The sequence below is a fragment of the Bos mutus genome, chromosome 11 (genome assembly GCF_027580195.1).
Source record: "Bos mutus isolate GX-2022 chromosome 11, NWIPB_WYAK_1.1, whole genome shotgun sequence".
Lineage (NCBI taxonomy): Eukaryota > Metazoa > Chordata > Mammalia > Artiodactyla > Bovidae > Bos > Bos mutus.
Genome location: NC_091627.1, coordinates 13,847,982 through 13,866,670, shown reverse-complemented (window position 1 = coordinate 13,866,670; position 18,689 = coordinate 13,847,982). Strand labels below are relative to the sequence as shown.

At 45.7% G+C, this 18,689-nt stretch overlaps 1 protein-coding gene across 3 annotated transcripts in view; it reads right to left on the bottom strand.

Moving 5' to 3' along the window:
* TTLL11 (tubulin tyrosine ligase like 11) overlaps positions 1–11,872 on the bottom strand; it is a 270,271-nt gene extending 258,399 nt beyond the window's left edge. For all 3 annotated transcript variants that reach the window (XM_070379049.1, XM_070379050.1, XM_070379051.1), the window contains exon 1: positions 11,287–11,872. In XM_070379049.1, the coding sequence (XP_070235150.1) occupies positions 11,287–11,715 (429 nt within the window). In that variant the 5' untranslated portion in view covers positions 11,716–11,872. The remainder of the gene's footprint in view (positions 1–11,286) is intronic.
* Between the last annotated feature and the right edge of the window lie 6,817 nt (positions 11,873–18,689).

Genomic DNA, 18,689 nt, shown 5'->3' with positions numbered 1-18,689 from the left:
TAGCACTTACAGGAACTCTCATACACTATTAACTGCTACAACTTTTTTGGAAAGCAGTTTGGTAATACATTCCAAAGGCCTTAAGATGTATATGCCTTTTAACCTAATTATTTCATTTCTGGAAAGTTGTCTTAAAATAATGTGAAATAAAGGGGAAAAAACTAAACCATAAATTTTTTCACAGAAAAATCAATCTAAACATTTAATAATATGGAAATAAATAATGAAATACATTTCACTGAATGAGATATTTTATACAGTTAAAATGACATTTATGACAAGTTTGTATACTGTGAAAAATGTTTATAATGTGGGTATTAATACTAACATAAAATAATATTAGCTTTGTCAAACATTAACATAATTTTATCAGCTTTATAAAATATAAAAATATATGCCTATAAGAAATATTGGAGTCAAATTCTTCAAAATAAAAAGTCATTGCATCTCAGTGGTGGGATGATAAATGGGTTTTTTTCTATTTTTTGCAAATTTTTAATATTTAAGCAATGTACAAGGATGATTTACATAAGTGATAAATATGGTTTTAAATAAAACTAACAACCAGGCTCAAAGCCCAGTCCTGCACTGAACGATTTCAGTAAACACCAACTTCCAGTGGTCTTGCTTCCAAGAGCCAGGAAATCATACCCCACTTAGGGAAACAGTATGATCCACTGAACAAGATGTGGCCAGAGAGCCAGGACTCTGCCCTCAAATTCCAAGCAGTGTGTGACTTAACACCTTTGAAGAAGGGGAGAGTTGAAACAGATGACATACTTACTGCATACTGACTTTGGAATATGGTTACGTATGTTATTAACGTGGGACAAGTATCACAATGCCCCCTGTGACAGACTAATAGTGGTGGGGATTCAAACGCAAACCTAACTCCACTCCACACTGACACCTGTGAAACAGAAATAAGGAGTCTACCGTGCTTACTGCACAAAGTAAAAGTCAACTGAGATAAATGTATGTGACAGTCCCCAAAATATTTAGTTCCTTGAAAGGTAAGACTCTAACGCCCTCCACTGCTGCTGCTGCTGCTAAGTCGCTTCAGTCGTGTCCGACTCTGTGCGACCCCATAGACGGCGGCCCACCAGGCTCCCCGGTCCCTGGGATTCTCAAGGCAACAACACTGGAGTGGGTTGCCATTTCCTTCTCCAATGCAGGAAAGTGAAAAGTGAAAGTGAAGTCATTCAGTCGTGTCCGACTCTTAGCGACCCCATGGACTGCAGCCTGCCAGGCTCCTCCGTCCATGGGATTTTCCAGGCAAGAGTACTGGAGTGGGGTGCCATTGCCTTCTCCTAACGCCCTCCTAATTCTCTAAGAATTTAATAGCACTTGAGGATGAAATTGTGTGTTTCCTCTGCCTTCTTAAGCTAACAAGTCAACAATAGAGATTGCTTTTAGTGACTAGCGAGACAAAAATGTTTTAAATTATAATAATGTAAATTATGCAAGGCAAATGAGTATTAGATGTCTAAATGTCAACAGCAGGGGAAATATTTACAATACAAATGGGAAAAAAAGTAACCACTCATAATATTTACAAACCAATAAGAAAAACATAAACACACAAAATATCAACATAAACAACCCAAAAGATAAATGAACAAAAAATACACATGTAGGTATTTCACAGATGAAACAGTACAAATGACTAAAAAACCTACACAAAAATCCCAACCCTCATGACAATCACAAAAATGTAAATTAAAAACTCATATTTTTACCTATTAGTTTGGCAAAGATTTAGCAGATTAACAGGATACAGCATTGGAGATGATATGAGAAGACAAGCACTTTCAAACACTACTGGTGTTTGACAGTAGTGTTTGACAATAACTATCAAAATACAAAGTGCACATAACCTTTGACCCAACACGTCCTACAGAAGCATTTGCACAAGTAAATACTTAATGTCTGAAGAGGGATGTTTACTGCACCATCTTTTGTAATAGCAAACAAAACACAGAAACACATCCATCAATACATTTGATGGTGGTACATCCATCAGATGGGCTCTTTGGTTGTTAGCAAAATGAAATGAACCTGTATGTACTAACAGAAAACGATGTCCACAAAGTACTGCTAAAGAAGCACTTGCCAGACACCATATACACTGATGGTGGCATTTAAAAGAACATGAAAATTGTTTCTATTTATATATATACACACTTGTGTCTCTACACATGATGTCTAGTTGGTGGTCATTAGCAGGATGTTCTGATTCTCTTTGCACACTCATGGTAGGACTGTACATCCCAGCCCCACTGAAATTCACCAGGCTAAGGATTTTGCTTTGACAAATGAGACGTGAGCACAATCACCTCCGAGTCGAAGGCTTAAAAGCTGGCGTGGCATTTATCATGTTCCCTTCCTCCTGGTGACTCACTGAAGCAGGTGCCGAGCTGGAAGCCTGGATCCCTGGATAATCAAGATGGTGGCAGACGCTTGTCCCCACACCCCCACCCCCAAGTGTGAGCAAGAAGGAAACTTCTGTTGTACTTCTGTTGATACTCCAGCACAATTGAGTGGTCCTGATACACACAGGAATAAGAAAAAATGTCTGGAAAAATACATACCAAACTGTAATCTTGATGTTACCCTAAGGAAAAGAGATAGGATGGGAGACAGAAAGGGCAGGGAATGGGGGGGGGGGTTGTTGGGAAGCACTCTGGGGTTTTACTTTATATACTTGGGAATTATATAAATTTTCATAAGCACATATTGTTTTTAGAATTTGAACACAAGGTATTTGTAAATAATGGAAGATGTCCAAAAGTTTTTAGATTGTTGCTTTTAAAAATTCCAATAACTGCAGTTCTAACACAAAGAGAAATAAAATCTCCCCGTGACCATAAGGAACAGAATATGAAAACTGGCCTCTGCAAGAGTTCTAGGCAGAGGGACTGAAGGGCTCCTTTGAAAAGTAACACTGTACTTAGGGATGCACACGAGACAAACCGCCCTATTCTTTCAGCTCCATTAAGGGTGCAAAGGTTTTACTCAGATGACACAGAAGCAGATGGGGGAAGAGAAGGAGCCATCAGCAAATGGCTGCTAGCTAGGATTTAGGCAGCATTTATAAAAATTACTGGATGACGGTTCCCAAACATGCAGAGAAACAAACATGCACGCAAATGGCGGCCAAGGCAGCTGTGAAGGCAGGACCCGATATGATGTGATGCAGAACGAGAGATGTCAGTCCATCTGGAACAGAGAAACAACATCATCGTTCTCTCTGGCAAAACCACAGCCTTTGTGGAGGAATCTCAGGGAATGACAGGGCTGCAGAGGAGCAACCACGTGGAAAGGAGGGTTCAAAACTAATCAACGCAATAAGGTTATTTGCCTGTTGATGCCATCCATTTTGTATTATAAAACTGAATTAAAATGTCATGGAAATTCATCGGAGGGAAAGCCAACTAATGGGTATTCTTATTTGAAAGTACCAGGCACTTTCAAGATTTTCAGAATTAATCCTCACAAGCCTACCACCTATTTTATGCTCTTTCTTAGAGATGAGGAGCCTTTGGCTCAGAGAGGTAAAGGAACTCGGCCGGGGCCACAGAGCCAAGTTTCACACCCATGTCTGGTATGGTCTTTCCAGGGTCAGTGGGGAGGGCTGCTTAGGGATGGAAGGAAGAAGTAAAGACATCGGCCCAGGGAATTTGCTTCTCTGTTCACATCAACAACCTCCTTATTTGTTTTATGACCACAAAAGTTAAGTACTGATGTCACTCAAATAGCTAAAATAAACTTCCAGTGTTGACATACATAGTTAATATACCAGAGTATGAGACTGGCACCAGGCTCAGAATGGAAGCCTTAAAATGTTCAGTTAAACCCATGAAACTTTAAAAGTATAATTGCCTTCAAAAGAAAAGAATTTTAAATCAGTGTTATTAAAAAAAATTTTAGGGACCTCCCTGGCGGTCCAGTGGGTAAGACTTGGCCTTCCAATCCAGGGGGTGCAGTCTGATCCCTGCTCGGGAAGCCATCATCCCACAGGCCTCGACCAAAAAACCAAACCATAAAACAGAAGTTTTAACAAACTTAAAGTTTGTAATAAACTCAACAATGACTTTAAAAAATGGTCCACATCAAAAAAAAAAAAAAACTTAAAAATTTTTTTCAACCTAAACTACATCACATTGATATTTGTGCAAAATGTACCTGCCCTTATCACACAGAGGTCTCTGGGTGTGTTTGTTATCTGCTGTATCCCAAGAACTCAAATATAGCCTGGCACAAAGTAGGTCTCAGAGTATTTGTTAAATGATTCAAATGAGCTGTCAAGTGTGTTTAACCAGTAACCTACATATGAAGATGGAATTCTATACTAGTTGTCTTCTGGTTTAAAATACATATATAAAATCAAATAGCCAATGTCTATAGTTACCCAGTAAAAGGAAAAGTACCGTTAACTGAATGCAAACAATGTGCTCAGCACTGGGTGAAGGCAATTCACATACGTCCCCTCATTTAATCTCACAAGGACTCAGCAGGAATCACCGCGGCCCACCGATACAGTTGAAGAAACTGACACTCAGAGTGGTTCTGTATGCAGGACCCAACCTGCTTGGTCACACAAGGAATTAGTGGCAAGGATTTTAACCCATCTGTGTGAATTTCAAAGTCCCTGCTAGCTCCAGGACGTACTACTTTCCGTCTAGAGAAGCCACTTAAAGAGTGGCCAATTACTTTTATAATATGTTCTTTTCAAGGGATAGATTTAAAAGAAAATGTATAATTGAATTTTTGTATTCAACTTCTGACAGAAAACCGGAATACTTCCAAAATCGAGGCTATTTACAATAGAGAGCATATTTCTGTAACACAGAAAACTGCTCTAACAATTGCAATACCTGCTTAAAAACTAAAATTTTAATTTGTACTAGTTATAGAACTGGAATATGAGCTCCTGGAATACACTGTCTTTTAAATGAGAGGCATTAGTGTGGATTCATGAGGCTTTTATACATATTGTATTGTTCAAGTAGGAGTGGTAGTGAATTGTGATTTTTATGGCATGACAAGTTTAACTTGCGAAGGAAAAATTCTAGTGTGCTAGGTGTTAAAATAACATGTCTGTTGAAGGAGAACATTGGATGCAGTAGGCTATAAACTGTCCTTAAACAAGGCTGTTTTCAAAAACTGGAAAGTAAATTGCAATGACTATCATTAAAATGAGGAAGGCGGGGAAGGTTAAACTATCCAATTTTTCATTTTCTAATCTGCCTTCATCCACCAAGAGTCTGCAACACGGCGGTTCATGCAGCAGGCTCAGGCCCCGCAGAGGAGCAAGGCCACTTGGCTAGTCAATGCACCAGAATCTCTTTCCCCTCGTGGGCAGCCACGAGATAGGATTTGGAAAGTGCAGACACCAAAGGCTCCCTCTGCCAGGCGGGATATATTTCAGTACGTTTTATTTTAAGTCCTATTTGCAACGTCAGCCTCCTGGTTCTAAGTGACACCATTGCCATTCGAGAGTTATGAGTCAGATGAGGAACGGGAGGGTTCAGAAGTGGAGGATTATACAACACACTGAAAAGTGGGCTTGGGAACAAGGCAGACTGTTTGAACCCTGACTCTCCCACTTCTGAACCCAATTCCATTTCGTCAATTGTTATCTGGGGGGCAATTCCCTGGCGGTCCACTGGTTAGGACTCCATGTTCTCACTGCCAAGGACCCGGGTTCCAACCCTGGTCAGGGAACTAACATCCCACAAGCCTTATGGTGCTGCCAAAAAAAAAAAAAAAAATGTTATCTGGGAATAGTAATAACAGAATAACTCCTTGCAGGGTGGATTTTAGCAAAGGACTGGCAAAGAAGACAGTAGAGGCTTGTGTACTGGCTGTACGCACAGGCCCTGGATGGCTCAGACACCTGTTGCCTGCGTGGCCTTGGACTACCCCTGAACCAACCTCCTCTCCACCTCGGTTTCCTCAGCTGTAAACTGGAAATAATGGGGAAAAATAAAAAGGAAGTAATGGGATCCACCTCAGAGGGCTGCTGTGAGGATTAAATAAAATAATACATAATAAGTGTTCTATATAAGTTTTAATGAGCAGAAAGCACTTAGAACATAAAGCCTAGCATGTAATATGATGTTTCAAAGACAGTAACTAACATCACGCAGGTTGTAAGTAGGATGATATCCTAAGTATATACATGCTTCGAAGAAAGGCTGGATACATTTCTGAAAACAACACATGATTTGGACACTCTTGAAGCAAAGAGCTCACTCTGTAATAGATCTTGTGAAAGTCACTCACTCGTGTCCAACTCTTTGAGACCCCATGGACTGCAGCCTGTCAGGCTCCTCTGTCCATGAAATTCTCCAGGCCAGAATACTGGAGTGGGTAGCCATTCCCTTCTCCAGGGGTCATCCCAACCCAGGAATTGAACCCAGGTTTCCCACATTGCAGGCGGATTCTTTACTGACTGAGCCACCAGGGGAGCCCTAATAGATCTTGGGATAGGGCTTATGCCAACTGTTATCAACAAAGGTCCCTCTATCAAATCTCTCAGCGCCCTTGATCATGTTAGCTGGTGTCCATGACACCACCACGTACGTATACACTGACATCTCCAAGGAGAGCAGCTCGCAAAAACAGTGGCATCTGCTCTCCACGGTGTCTTTTCCCTACGGTTTTCTTTAATGAGGGCGTCCAAACTGCAAAAAGAAGATACAGGAGAGGCAGAGAGAGGCTCACATGATTAGAAGAGAAGCACGCATTTGTGTAAATATTTATTGAGCTTCTACTATGAGCGAGGAACCATGTCTCTCTTTCACGTCTCAACTTCACAGTGACTCTATAAACATGATTTTGCTCTTCTAAAGTAAACTTTCATCTTACCTGCAAATGTGCAGAGCTAACATTTATGAACTGTCCTTTGAGAAACATGGTGGGCACCATTGCATTAGACCTCACCGAGTGGATACAACTGAAAACTGAATCGTTTCAGAGAGTTGGTGTGGCTCCCTTGAGACTGACAGCGTGGGCAAGGGAAGCATGGTCTATAAGCGGCAGGAATCTGTGATCATACTCAGCCAGAAGCACAAGCTTCCTGGCATGGCCTTCAGCGTCCTCCAATCTGGCTCCTTCTTCATCTCTCTCTGCTCTCTAAGCCGCCATCACCCCATCCTGTGTATAAAACCAAATCTCCCTGCCTTGGCTCCTCCTCTGTATGGAATGCCCTGTGCCCAACTCCACTCCCAGGCTGGACTGCGATTGTCAGTGTACATGTCTGTCCCTGGAGGGTACGGAGAGAATCCCATTTGTGTCTATACCTGCCACCCCCCAGGGTCCACCAGCATCAGCCAGCAGGGAGCAGTGGCAAGGGCACAGAACAGGAGGCTGGTTTCGAATGGAAACCTGTTTCAGATGCCAGCTCTGCCCCTCACCAGCTGTCTGACCTCGTGTAAGTTAACCTCTGGGTACTTTGATTTCCTCCTGTGTAGAAATGGAGACCAAAGGGTTGTTGGGAGAATCAAATCCTTGGCTATATGTGGTGTACCCAGAAGAGTGCCTGGCACAGGGGAAGGGCTGTGGAAGGATTCATCATCGTTGTTCATTATCACTGTCACTACTGGTTACTGTTGTTAAGTGTCTGTTAATAGAGAAAAGTGGGGGAAGAAGGGGGATTGAGCTCTGAAGCCAAGCAAATGCGGAGCTCCCTCGCTGGCTCGGTGCCGCCCTGCCGAACGGCCCAGTGGTGGAGCCCCTCACCACTTACTCGCAAAGGAGACACAGACCTTTCACTCTGGGTGGTACTCATGTCCTTGTTTCTCACTTGGGCTGCCCACCTGACCCCTGCCAGAGCCAGCTGGCTGGGGACTCCCACATCCCGCAGTGACAGCACAGCATGACATATGAAGGACGCTGCAGTTCAGTTCCTTGCAACCCAGCCCCCAGCAGGGTTCCTGCTGCTAGAACATCAGTGCTGAGCATTAGAGGTAAACCCTTCCAACAGCACCCCTGTAACAGATGGGGAAACAAGCCTGGCGAGGTTGTGTTTGCATTTTGTTAGTACCCAGTTTGTTTATATATATATATATAGATGTTACCTCTCATGAAGCCAACTTTGCTGCAGGTACTAAGAATACCATAATCATCGTTTAAACCTGGAAGGAACTTTCAAGTTATCCTAGCCTGGCACTTTTCGAACTCCACATTCTATGGTGTGAAGATGAGATGTCAGCTCTGTGGTTAAGTCATCCGTTCATTCATTTATGGATCACCCACCACCTGCTGGGCATCAGGGACACAAGTCAGAAACCACTCCTGTCCTCAGGACCTCACAGGCAAACAGGGAAGCGTGATGGTAGGTAAATAATCACACCTCTAATAGTAAAGTCCTGTTGGGAGTAAATTATGTTAAAACATCCTAGAATGAGCACCTCCACTTACACACCAGTATGAGCAGGAGAACAGGCAAAGCAGGGCTTGGAGGGAACAGTTACGGGTAGCACCTCAGAAACCGCTCACCCCTTCGAGTTCATCGGCACGAGGGCCTCACACAGACTAACACTACCATTATGTGGCTGCAGCAGCAGAGAGACTGGGAACCACAGACCTAGCTGGACCCACTCCCATTTGACAGACAGGCAAACTGAGGCTTAAAGAATTGAACTCACTTGCCAAAGTCCCAAGGCAGGTAAATGGAAAATGCTTAAGGTTTCGTAGTGGCTCACACAGGCTTCCCAAAGAGTCCACATCCCACAGCGTGGCACACGACCTGACCCCTGCTCACCCCTCCTGCCTCTGCTCTCACCATTCTGCCGCCCACTCTGTGACCCAGCCCTACCGAATTAGGTGTGAACCCCCGAATGCATCTCTGCTCTGTCTGTCCCACCCCCTGTGCCAGGGATCCAAAATCAACGATCCCTAATAATAATAATAAATAATTCCCAGAACTCAGCTCGGGGCTCTCTCCTCCAGGACATGGCCCTGACATGACGCTCCTCTACCTCCTAGAGCAGGTACACCTTTACACAGACACAGAAACACTCATCACGTAAGGCGTTCATCCATTCAACACATATTTATTGAGCACCTTCTGTGTGCCAAGCACCTGAGGAAACAGCAGTACATAACACAAGGCCCTTGCCCTCATGGAGCTTACATTCTAGTGAGGGAAACAGACAATAACCAATACAAAATCCAGTGTCACTAGAGTTCAGTGCTATGAAAAAATCAATATAGAAGAGCAAGCATCAGTTCAGGTGGGTGGGGGGCGGATACAGGTGAAGGCCTCTCTGACGGTGTGGCATTTGATCAGAGGTCTGAAGTGATAGAGAAAGCCATGGCAACAGCTGGGAAAGGAGCATTTCAGGAGCAGCAGCAGAGGCCCTGTAACTACTGCAGTGATTTCTTACTTGTGCCTTATCACTTACTGAACTTGGAGGTCCTTGAAGGCAAGGGTTACATCTTAAGCATCTTTGCTTCGCAGGGCCCAGCATCCACAGCAGACACTTACAGAATGAGTGACTGAAGCTGGACCAGCATGTGTGGCTGCTTATTTCTGAGTCTGAATGGCTCCATCTCTTGAGATCTGGCCAGTTCTGTGTGTCTCTCCCCAACCCTTGCCCCAGGGCTAAGCTAAGTACAGGCCATGCTTGGGCCAATCGGCCTTCCTTCATTCTGTGGCCTGGTCTCAGCCCCTGGATCCTCCCTTCATTAGGGCTATGGTACTGACAAGCTCTCCATGTTTATCTCCTTTTGGTCTTCGTATCTCCCACCTTGACCTAGGTCCCTGTCCCAAAACCCAGACACCTAGTACTGGGAGCCACCCTCACTTTCTCCAGATTTCATGGGCATGAAAGCCCTCCCCTTATCCCCAAGCCCCAGGGCTGGGGGGCCCTGACACCTGGAATCAGACTACTCAAAGGCTAACCCCTCCCTTTCTGGAAATCTGCCCTGTCTGACTCTCAACTCCCCTCCAAACCACATGACTCCTACTGCTGGGACAGCAATCCTCTGACCTCATTAATTCTGTCTGTGGCCATCTCTCTGCATGTTCCACCTTCATTATACCATTCCTGAAAGTCTTCTCTAGCCAAGGCCCAGGGCTGCTAAGGTCCTGCGTCCTCGTGTCTGTTACAGATTTGGGTCCAAGCCTCCAGATTCGACTACCCTGAACCACATCCTGACACTCCCCAAAGCACATTAAATAACGGTGAGTAAGTGAGTGAAGTCACCCAGTCATGTCGGACTCTTTGCGACCCCATAGACTATAGCCTACCAGGCTCCTCCGTCCATGGGATTTTCCAGGCAAGAGTACTGGAGTGGGTTGCCATTTCCTTCTCCAGAGGATCTTCCTGACCCAGGGATCAAACCCGGGTCTCCCGCATTGTAGGCAGATGCTTTACCGTCTGAGCCACCAGGTAGGCACTGCAAATAAAGTCACATCCACTCAATCAACTACAACAGATTATCTCTGGATGTCACTGGTGCTTCAGCCCAACCCCTTCCAGATCTAAAATAAGTTCAAGGACAAATAACCCATTCCTTCACTCACCCTTTTGCCCACCAGTTCCTGATGCCTGTTTATATGCCAAGCCTTGGGACATAAAAAACCCAGCACCTACACTGTTGACAATGATACTGACGGTGATGTGATGTTGATGGTGGAAAGGAGAGAGGAGTGGGTGGTAAGATGAGTTCCCATTTATTGCAGACTTGGGTTATATTATAATACACAGTGAGTCTTCTAATACTAAGAAAACTATGAGGTAGGTACGTTTAGCCTGACTTTACAGAGGAAGAAATAGGCTAAAGAAGTGAGGCAAGTTGCTCAAGGTCACACAGCTAAGTGACATGATGCTGAGACCCTAGTCTTTCTGCCTCCAAAGTAGGGGTTCAACCTCCTCAAGGGGCCACCCAGTAAACGACTGAACAAATAAAACTTAAGGAAGAAATGAAAGAGAGAGAGGATCGACGGCTTCAGGGACTCACAGCTGCTGGAGGAGACAGACATAAAAACAAATGTCTACAATGTGGGGGAGGCGAGAGCTGATGGCTGGAGATCATGGAGCCAAGGGTAGCTGCAGGGGAGCTAGAGGAAGGACAAACTAACTCGACCTGGAGGGATCTAGAGCAGTCTTGAGGAAGTGACTTGGGGGCTAGGCTTTGAAGGAGAAACAGTGAGAGGCTGACACGCGTGGCGCACAGCAGGAGCTTGGCCCTGAGACCTAGCCTGAGCCAGCAGGCTCCTCTGAGGTCTTCCAGTCCACCCCCCTGTGCCCACGCGGCCGGGCCGGGCCTCACCTCCTTCCACTTGAGCTGGCGGATGCTGATCTTCAGGGCGTCCAGGGAGGTCCTGGCCTTGGAGCTGTCCACGGTGACCGGCCGCAGAGAGCAGTACTCGTCGGGCTGGCCCGAGCTCCGCTTGCAGCTGCGGCCCTTGATCCTAGACTTCCCGTGCGGGCAGAGGCCAGACGCCGGCTCCGGCTTCGCCAGGGACACGGGCAGCGTGGGCGGCGGCCGCGGGGGAATGCGGGCGTCACCTTCCTCGGCCGCGCAGGGTGGCGCCGGGGCCGGCTCCTTGGGCTGCTCCTCCCCCGCCTTGCGCTCGGGTTCCCCGGCCGCGCCGGGGTCCACGCGGACCTGCTCCTTCGCCGCCTGCGCTTTGGTCGCGGCCACGGCCTCCGCCTCCCACCAGGCCGCCAGCTCCCTCTCGGGGCTGCCCCGCAGCATGGCCCTCAGGGTTGGTGCCAACGCCAGTGACGGAGCCGCCGCCGCCGCCGCTCCGCCGCCCCGGCCCCCGACCAAACTGCCGTCGCTGCCGCCGCTGCCGCGCGCTCCCCTCCCGAGCCGGTTGCCATGATCGCTCAGGCTCCGGTTGACAAGGGCAGTCGCCCACTGGACGGGGCCCGAGAAGGGACAATCGCCGTCACAGGCCCGGCGACCTCATAGGCGAGGCTGCTCACGTGGTCAGGCCTGTCACAGAGGCGGCGGCGGACATCTTGGAAGAGGGCGGAAGCGGCCTCGGCCCGCCCACTCCAACACGCTGGGTAGCTAGCTGAGCTCCCAGAACTTGGAGCCGACACGCTGGAGATGAGCTTGAGAGTGGAACAGCTATCCGAGCTTGCAGGGCTTCTGAGCCCCGGGACTGGGCCGGAGAGACGATAATTTCAAACAGGAAACCCACTTTCCTCCACTCCACGAGCACTCACCGGGATAACTCCTGATCCGATGGAGGAGGCACAACCTCATCCATTCTAGGCACTTCCACCCTCAGAAAGAATCTCAGCCTGATGATGGAGATAACAAGTCCAGACCCTCAAGGAGCGGCTGCTCGTTTGAGGAAATCGCTTTCTCGTCCTGGGAGAGCCCCCAGACTGAGAGAGGGGACACCTTTCCCTGTTCTCAGGGAGCTCGCAAAGGAATGGGGCAGCCATGGGAAACCTGCAGATTTGCGGTTTAGTTGAGGGCATCAACCAACCCCTTTTCATATTATGTCATTAAGAAAGAAATTTGGTATCAATAAAATACACATAAAATCTGTCATTTTAACCATTTTTTTAGGTATAGCCAAGGGCGTTAACACAGTCACATTGTGCAAACATCACCATTTATCTTCTGAACTTTTTCATCTTCTCCAACTGAAACTCTGTACCCATTGAACTCTTAACTCACAGCCCCCGGACCTCCATTCTCCTTTCTGTCTATATGAATTTGATAAACTGCCTCATATAAGTGGAATAATCTAACATTTATCCCTTCGTGTCTAGCTTATTCATTCAGCATAATGCCTTTGGGGTTCATCCGTGTTGTAATATTATCAGAATTGCATGCCTTTGTAAGGCAGAATAGTGGTCCATTGTATGGATAAAACTGCATCGTGTTTATCCATTCATTCGACAGTGGGCATTTGGCTTGTTTCCACATTTGTCTATTGTGAATGATGCTGATATGAACATGAATACACAAATACCTATTCCACTCCCTGCACTCAATTCTTTTGGGGTTGCCCTGTAGTTTTAAAGCCAATCCAAGGAGAGGGCTTTCCCGTCTCGCCTCAGGGAACCACATTTCGTTTTTTCAGGGGATGGAGCTGGGAAGGGAAAACACCTCATACTGAGGACAGTGGCTGTGGCAGCCCTCACTGGCAGCCACACTTTGCAGATGAAATAATGGTACAAGAGATGGAAAGCAGAGGAATCACAAGGAGGTATGCAGTTAAGTGCCAAATGAGCCAAAGAGTTAAAAAAAAATTAGGAGTTCAAAGAATGGAGAATTTACTGAGAATTAGAAAGTTAGATAAAACTTCATATAAGAGAGGGAATATAAACTGAGTCTTCAAGATAGAGTAAGAATCAGGCTGATAGAAGGAAAGGGATTTCCTTGTTGGCCCAGTGGCTAAGACTCAATGCTCCTGATGCTGGGGGCCCGGGTTTGATCCCTGGTCAGGTAATTAGATCCCACATGCCATAACAAAGATAGAAGTTCCTGCACATCATAACTAAAAGCCAGAGTCAAATAAATAGATACATAAATAAAAAGAAAGCAGGTGGGGTGGTCCTTCCAGAGGCTGTGGACTTGGCAGCCGTGTACAGTCATGCAGATGACCCGGGGGCCTCAAGGGGGCTGAAATGCAACTTGCTCTCTGCCCACCAAGCCTCACCCATTGAGGCTTTGTTCTGAAGAAAGGGGCACCTTTGCTGATTGGTTCAAAGGCTCCCAGGGCTAATGGAGGCCCTGTGCTGAGAGGGAGCTGAGGAAAAGGTGCAGTACAAGTAGATTTAAGAAGGGAATGGTTACGGTGATCAGCTTGAAATGTATAGAAATATCAAATCACTGTGCTGTGTACCAGGAACTAACATAATATTGTAACTCAATTATACTACAAAAACAAATTCAGAGAAAAAGAGGACAGATTCGTGGTTACCACATGGACAGAGGAGCCTGGCAGGCTATACAGTCCACGGGGTAGCAAAGAGTCAGACAGGACTTAGTGACTAAGCACAGCACACAGAGTTGGGGAGGTGAAGGGTTTGGGGGAGGGAAAACTGGAATAAGGCAGCCAAAAGATACAAACTTTCAGTTATGAGGTAAATAAGTATTAGGAATGTAACCTATTACATGTTAAATATAATTAACACCATTGTGTGTTATATATAAACATTTTAGAGTAAATCCTGTGTTCTTATCGTAAGAAAACATTTTTTTCTGTTTCTTTAATTTTGTACCTATCTGGGATGATGGATGTTCAGTAAATTGCTGTGCTCATCACTTTGTGATGTATGTAAATCAGATCATTATGTTGTACACAAACTTATACACTGCTTATGTCAATTATATCACAATAAAACTGGGAGGAAAAATAAATTTATTAATCCTGTAAAAAGGGGGAGGAGGGGATGATTGGTGCTTTCAAATTGTGGTGCTGGAGAAAACTCATGAGAGTCCTCTGGATTGCAAGAAGATCAAACCGGTGAATCCTAAAGGAAATCAACCCTGAATATTCATTGGAAGGACTGACGCTGAAGCTTGAAGCTCCAGTATTTTGGCCACCTGATTGGAAGAACTGACTCATTGGAAAAGACCCTGATGCTGAGAAAGATTGAAGGCAGGAAGAACAGGGGAATACAGAGGATGAGATGGTTGGATGGCATCACCAACTCAGTGGAGATGAGTTTGAGCAAACTCCTGGAGTTGGTGATGGACAGGGAAGCCTGGCTTGCTGCAGTCCACGGGGTTGCAGAGTCAGACACAACTGAGCGACTGAATAGCAACAAAAGTCATAAGCCTTTTCAGGAGGGCAGGGAACAGACTAGAATTGTGGAGACACAAGCCTTAGAGGCAAATCCCATTAGGGCTCCCAGGCAGGGCTCTGAATGCTGTGGTGACCTCTGACTTCTCAGGAAATTCTAAAATGTGTTGGTGGAAAATCCAAGCCCTTGTGGGTCTCCTCACAGAGAAGCTTCAGCTATGGCTGCAGAGGAGCAAAGAGCAGCAGAGACTCAGGGACCAGGAACACTTCCCCAAACACAAATACATCAAGAAGTACCTCTCTTTCCTTCACACACTCACGTCTTAGAGTCAGAGTTAGTTGTTTGTTTGCTTATGATGGACTGTCTCACCCACCAGAGTCCCAGTGCCACAGGTAAGGGTGTCCTGCCCTCGTTTACCATATCCCAGCACCCAGTCAGTGCCTGGCAGACCGTAGGCATTCAACAACCATTTTTTTGATTGATTAATGAATGAGTGAGTGAATGAACTAATGAATGAATGAGCCAAACGAATGAATGAAAGAAATTGCTCAGATATTTGACGATAAGAAAATACTTAGGCAAATAATGGCAAATGTCAGTCGCAGCTTTAGCCGTGTAGGATAAACATCATCCTGGTGATGTAACATCAAGGAAACTAGTGCAAGCCTGGTAATCACAATGCTTAAAGACTGCTCCGAGTAAACAAGGCCTGGGAGAAGCTAGAGACAAATGAGAACAGCTGTGATGCTGGAGTCATGAGATCTTGGTTGAGATTTACCCCTCAGGTTTGGCAAACTCTATCCACCCAGAGGCTCTTCCTACCCCTGGTTCCAGAAATTCATCCCATTTCTAGAGGTTTCTGTTGTGAACCAGAAAGGCAGGCTAAGTCTTCCATGGTGACCTAGTATCCATGAGAACCCTCTCTGTCCTGAGCACTCACTGTACTAAGCATTTTGCATATGTTGTGTCATTTAAGCTTCACAGCAGCCCTGCAATCAGCACATTTTACAGATGGTGAAGGAAATTGCTGCCCAGAGAAGTTATTTGCCTAAGTCACACAGCTCATAAAGGCAAAGATACAATTCAAACTCAGGATTATCTGACACTTACACCCAGCTCCCAAACCCACACTAACCCCCACACCAAGCCTTTGTTCACAAAACATAAGCCACATATGTTTAAACATAACTGTGTCCTTATATATGTATATGTATTTATACCATATATATGTGTGTATATATATATACATATATATATTTGTGCTTCCCAGGTGGTGCTAGTGGTAAAGAACCTGTCTGCCAATGCAGGAGACATAAGAAATGCAGGTTCAATCCCTGGGTTAAGAAGAGCCCCTGGAGGAGGGCATGGCAACCCACTCCAGTGTTCTTCCCTGGAGAATCCCATGAACAGAGGAGCCCGGTGGGCTATGGTCCACAGGGTCACAAAGAGACACAACTGAAGCAACTGAGCACACAGTGCATGCACACACACACACACACACACACACACACACACACTAATCCTCAGTGTATGTGGATTACATGAAAATTACATGCAGAGAAAATCTCTGGATTCAAAGATGTCAGTATCTTAGTCAATATATGTAAAATCCACAAAAGACTTGTATCTTGAAAATATAAAGAATTATTTATATAACAAAGAGATGCTCAAAAATGGGAAAAGACAAAGATGCTTCTGCTGCTAAGTCGCTTCAGTCGTGGCCGACTCTGTGTGACCCCACAGACAGCAGCCCACCAGGCTCCCCCGTCCCTGGGATTCTCCAGGCAAGAACACTGGAGTGGGTTGCCATTTCCTTCTCCAATGCATGAAAGTGAAAAGTGAAGTCACTCAGTCGAGTCCAACTCTTAGAGACCCCATGGACTGCAGCCTACCAGGCCCCTCCGTCCATGAGATATGCCAGGCAAGAGTACTGGAGTGGGTTGCCATTGCCTTCTCCTCAAAGACAAGGATAGTCATTCACAAAAGAAGATATCCAAATAGCCAATGAACATAAGGAATTGAGAAACTTCCTGCGTCATCAGGGAATTGATCATTTGAGCCACAATAGGTAAGTGGAAAAGACTAACGACACCAGCACATCCTTTGGCAAAAGAAGCCAGCCATAAAACAGTATTTTTATTTTTACATAAAGTTCCAGAACTTCGTGATGTTGGAAGTCAGCTTAGTTGCTACAGTTGGGAAGGAGGTTGGTGGATGTGGTTGGAAAGGGACAAAAAGAGGCTTCTAGGATTCTGGTATTGCTCTATTTCTGGGTCTAGTGATGGTCTCACTGATATTTTCACTTTGTTATAATTCATCAACTTGTATGAGTTGGGCTTTTCTGTAGGTTATATATATTTCAATAAAAAGTTTGGATAACAAATTAAAAAAAAAAGATGTCAGTATCTTAATAGTGGTTACTCTGAGCAATGGAACGAAGGGTGACTGTTTCCCTCTTGATTAAACTTTTGTATATTTTCCCAGTTTTCTACAATGGCCATGCTTTGTTTTGATAACGGGAAAATGTAATCCTTAAATAAAATTTCTTGATGCTCGTTCTATCGCTTTTATAGCAAGTCCATTTCCAAGGAGAGAGCCAGGAAGGGACAGTTCAGGGGACAGAAGTGTGGGTAGCATTTACTCCCATTGGTGGTTTCTGCCCTGTTGGTATCAGAGGCTGCCACCAGGTGGCGCCTGAGGTCCGGGTTTTGAAGAGGTTGAAGGAGGAGAGGCAGAGAAGATCCCCTAGCAACAAGCATCTGAATCAAATCCAACAGCCCCCTCGCCCCACCACCACCACCACCACCCACCTCGGCCGGCCTCTACTTGCAAACACACACTTTTGCACCTCTAGGCTTTTGCTAGTGTTGCTCGCTCTGCCTGGTACATCCTCCCAACGGCTCCCTGTCTGCTAAGTGAGCTGTTTATTCTTAAGGCTCAGATCCAAAATCTCCACCTCCTCCTAGACAAGGTGTGATAGAGCACCTGGGAGCACCCGAGTTCCTGGAAGAGCGACTGGGCAATCCTAATGAGTGGACAAAAGGCTTCGTGTGCAGTTCTGGGTTGACTGCTTCCAGAATAGGTGGTTTCTTTTTGACTAACAATAATAGCCATCTTCGCTGAGCACACCTGCATATCAAGCCCTGTTGTGTACTCCAGCACTTTACTCCTCCCAAGCAACTCTCCAGGGAGGAATGTACCGTGTTCCCCCACATGACTGGGTTGGAGTTTGTGTTCTTCTTTGTGACCTCAGGCAAAACTTATGACTCCTCGGTCCTTGACTTCCCTCATCTGAAAATTGGGCTGATGATAACAGTTCCTATCTCAGAGTGCTGTTGTAAAAAGTGAGTTGAAACAGAGAACTTGCATTTAGTGGCCTATGAATGTTGGTGATCATTATAGTTCCCATTTTAGAGGTGAGGGGACTGAAGCTCACCAAGAGGAAGTCAGTGACTAAGTAACAGAACTGAAGTCCAAAGTTCAGTGTGGCCAGCATGAAGCCCAGGCTCTTTCCATTCCACCTGTACTTTGTGCCATCACCTCCAGGTAGATCCTAACCCACTGAGAGGCCCTGACCTGGCCTTGTACCCTCTGGGCTTCCGTTTGCCCCATGCCAAGTGAAGAAGTTGGCCAGGATGCTCATAAAAAGTATGACATTTTAATAAACTGGTGAAGAAGATGGTGTGGAAATGCTGGGTCTTGAGCTCCCGGCTCCATGCACCATGCATCTGGGCCATCAGCCTTAAGCCTAGAGACAGATTTCCTACTTCCCTGGCTGGACTCTCACACCACCCCTTGGAGAAGAGGAAATGCACAACCCTCTACCTGCAGGTAATAGAATCACGGCCAGGTCTGTGAAGCTCTCAGCCAGAAATAATGTAACTGACAATACGATGCCACCTTGCATTCTCCACATGCTTGGTGGAGATGGAGAATAAACAACACCTTTCAAAA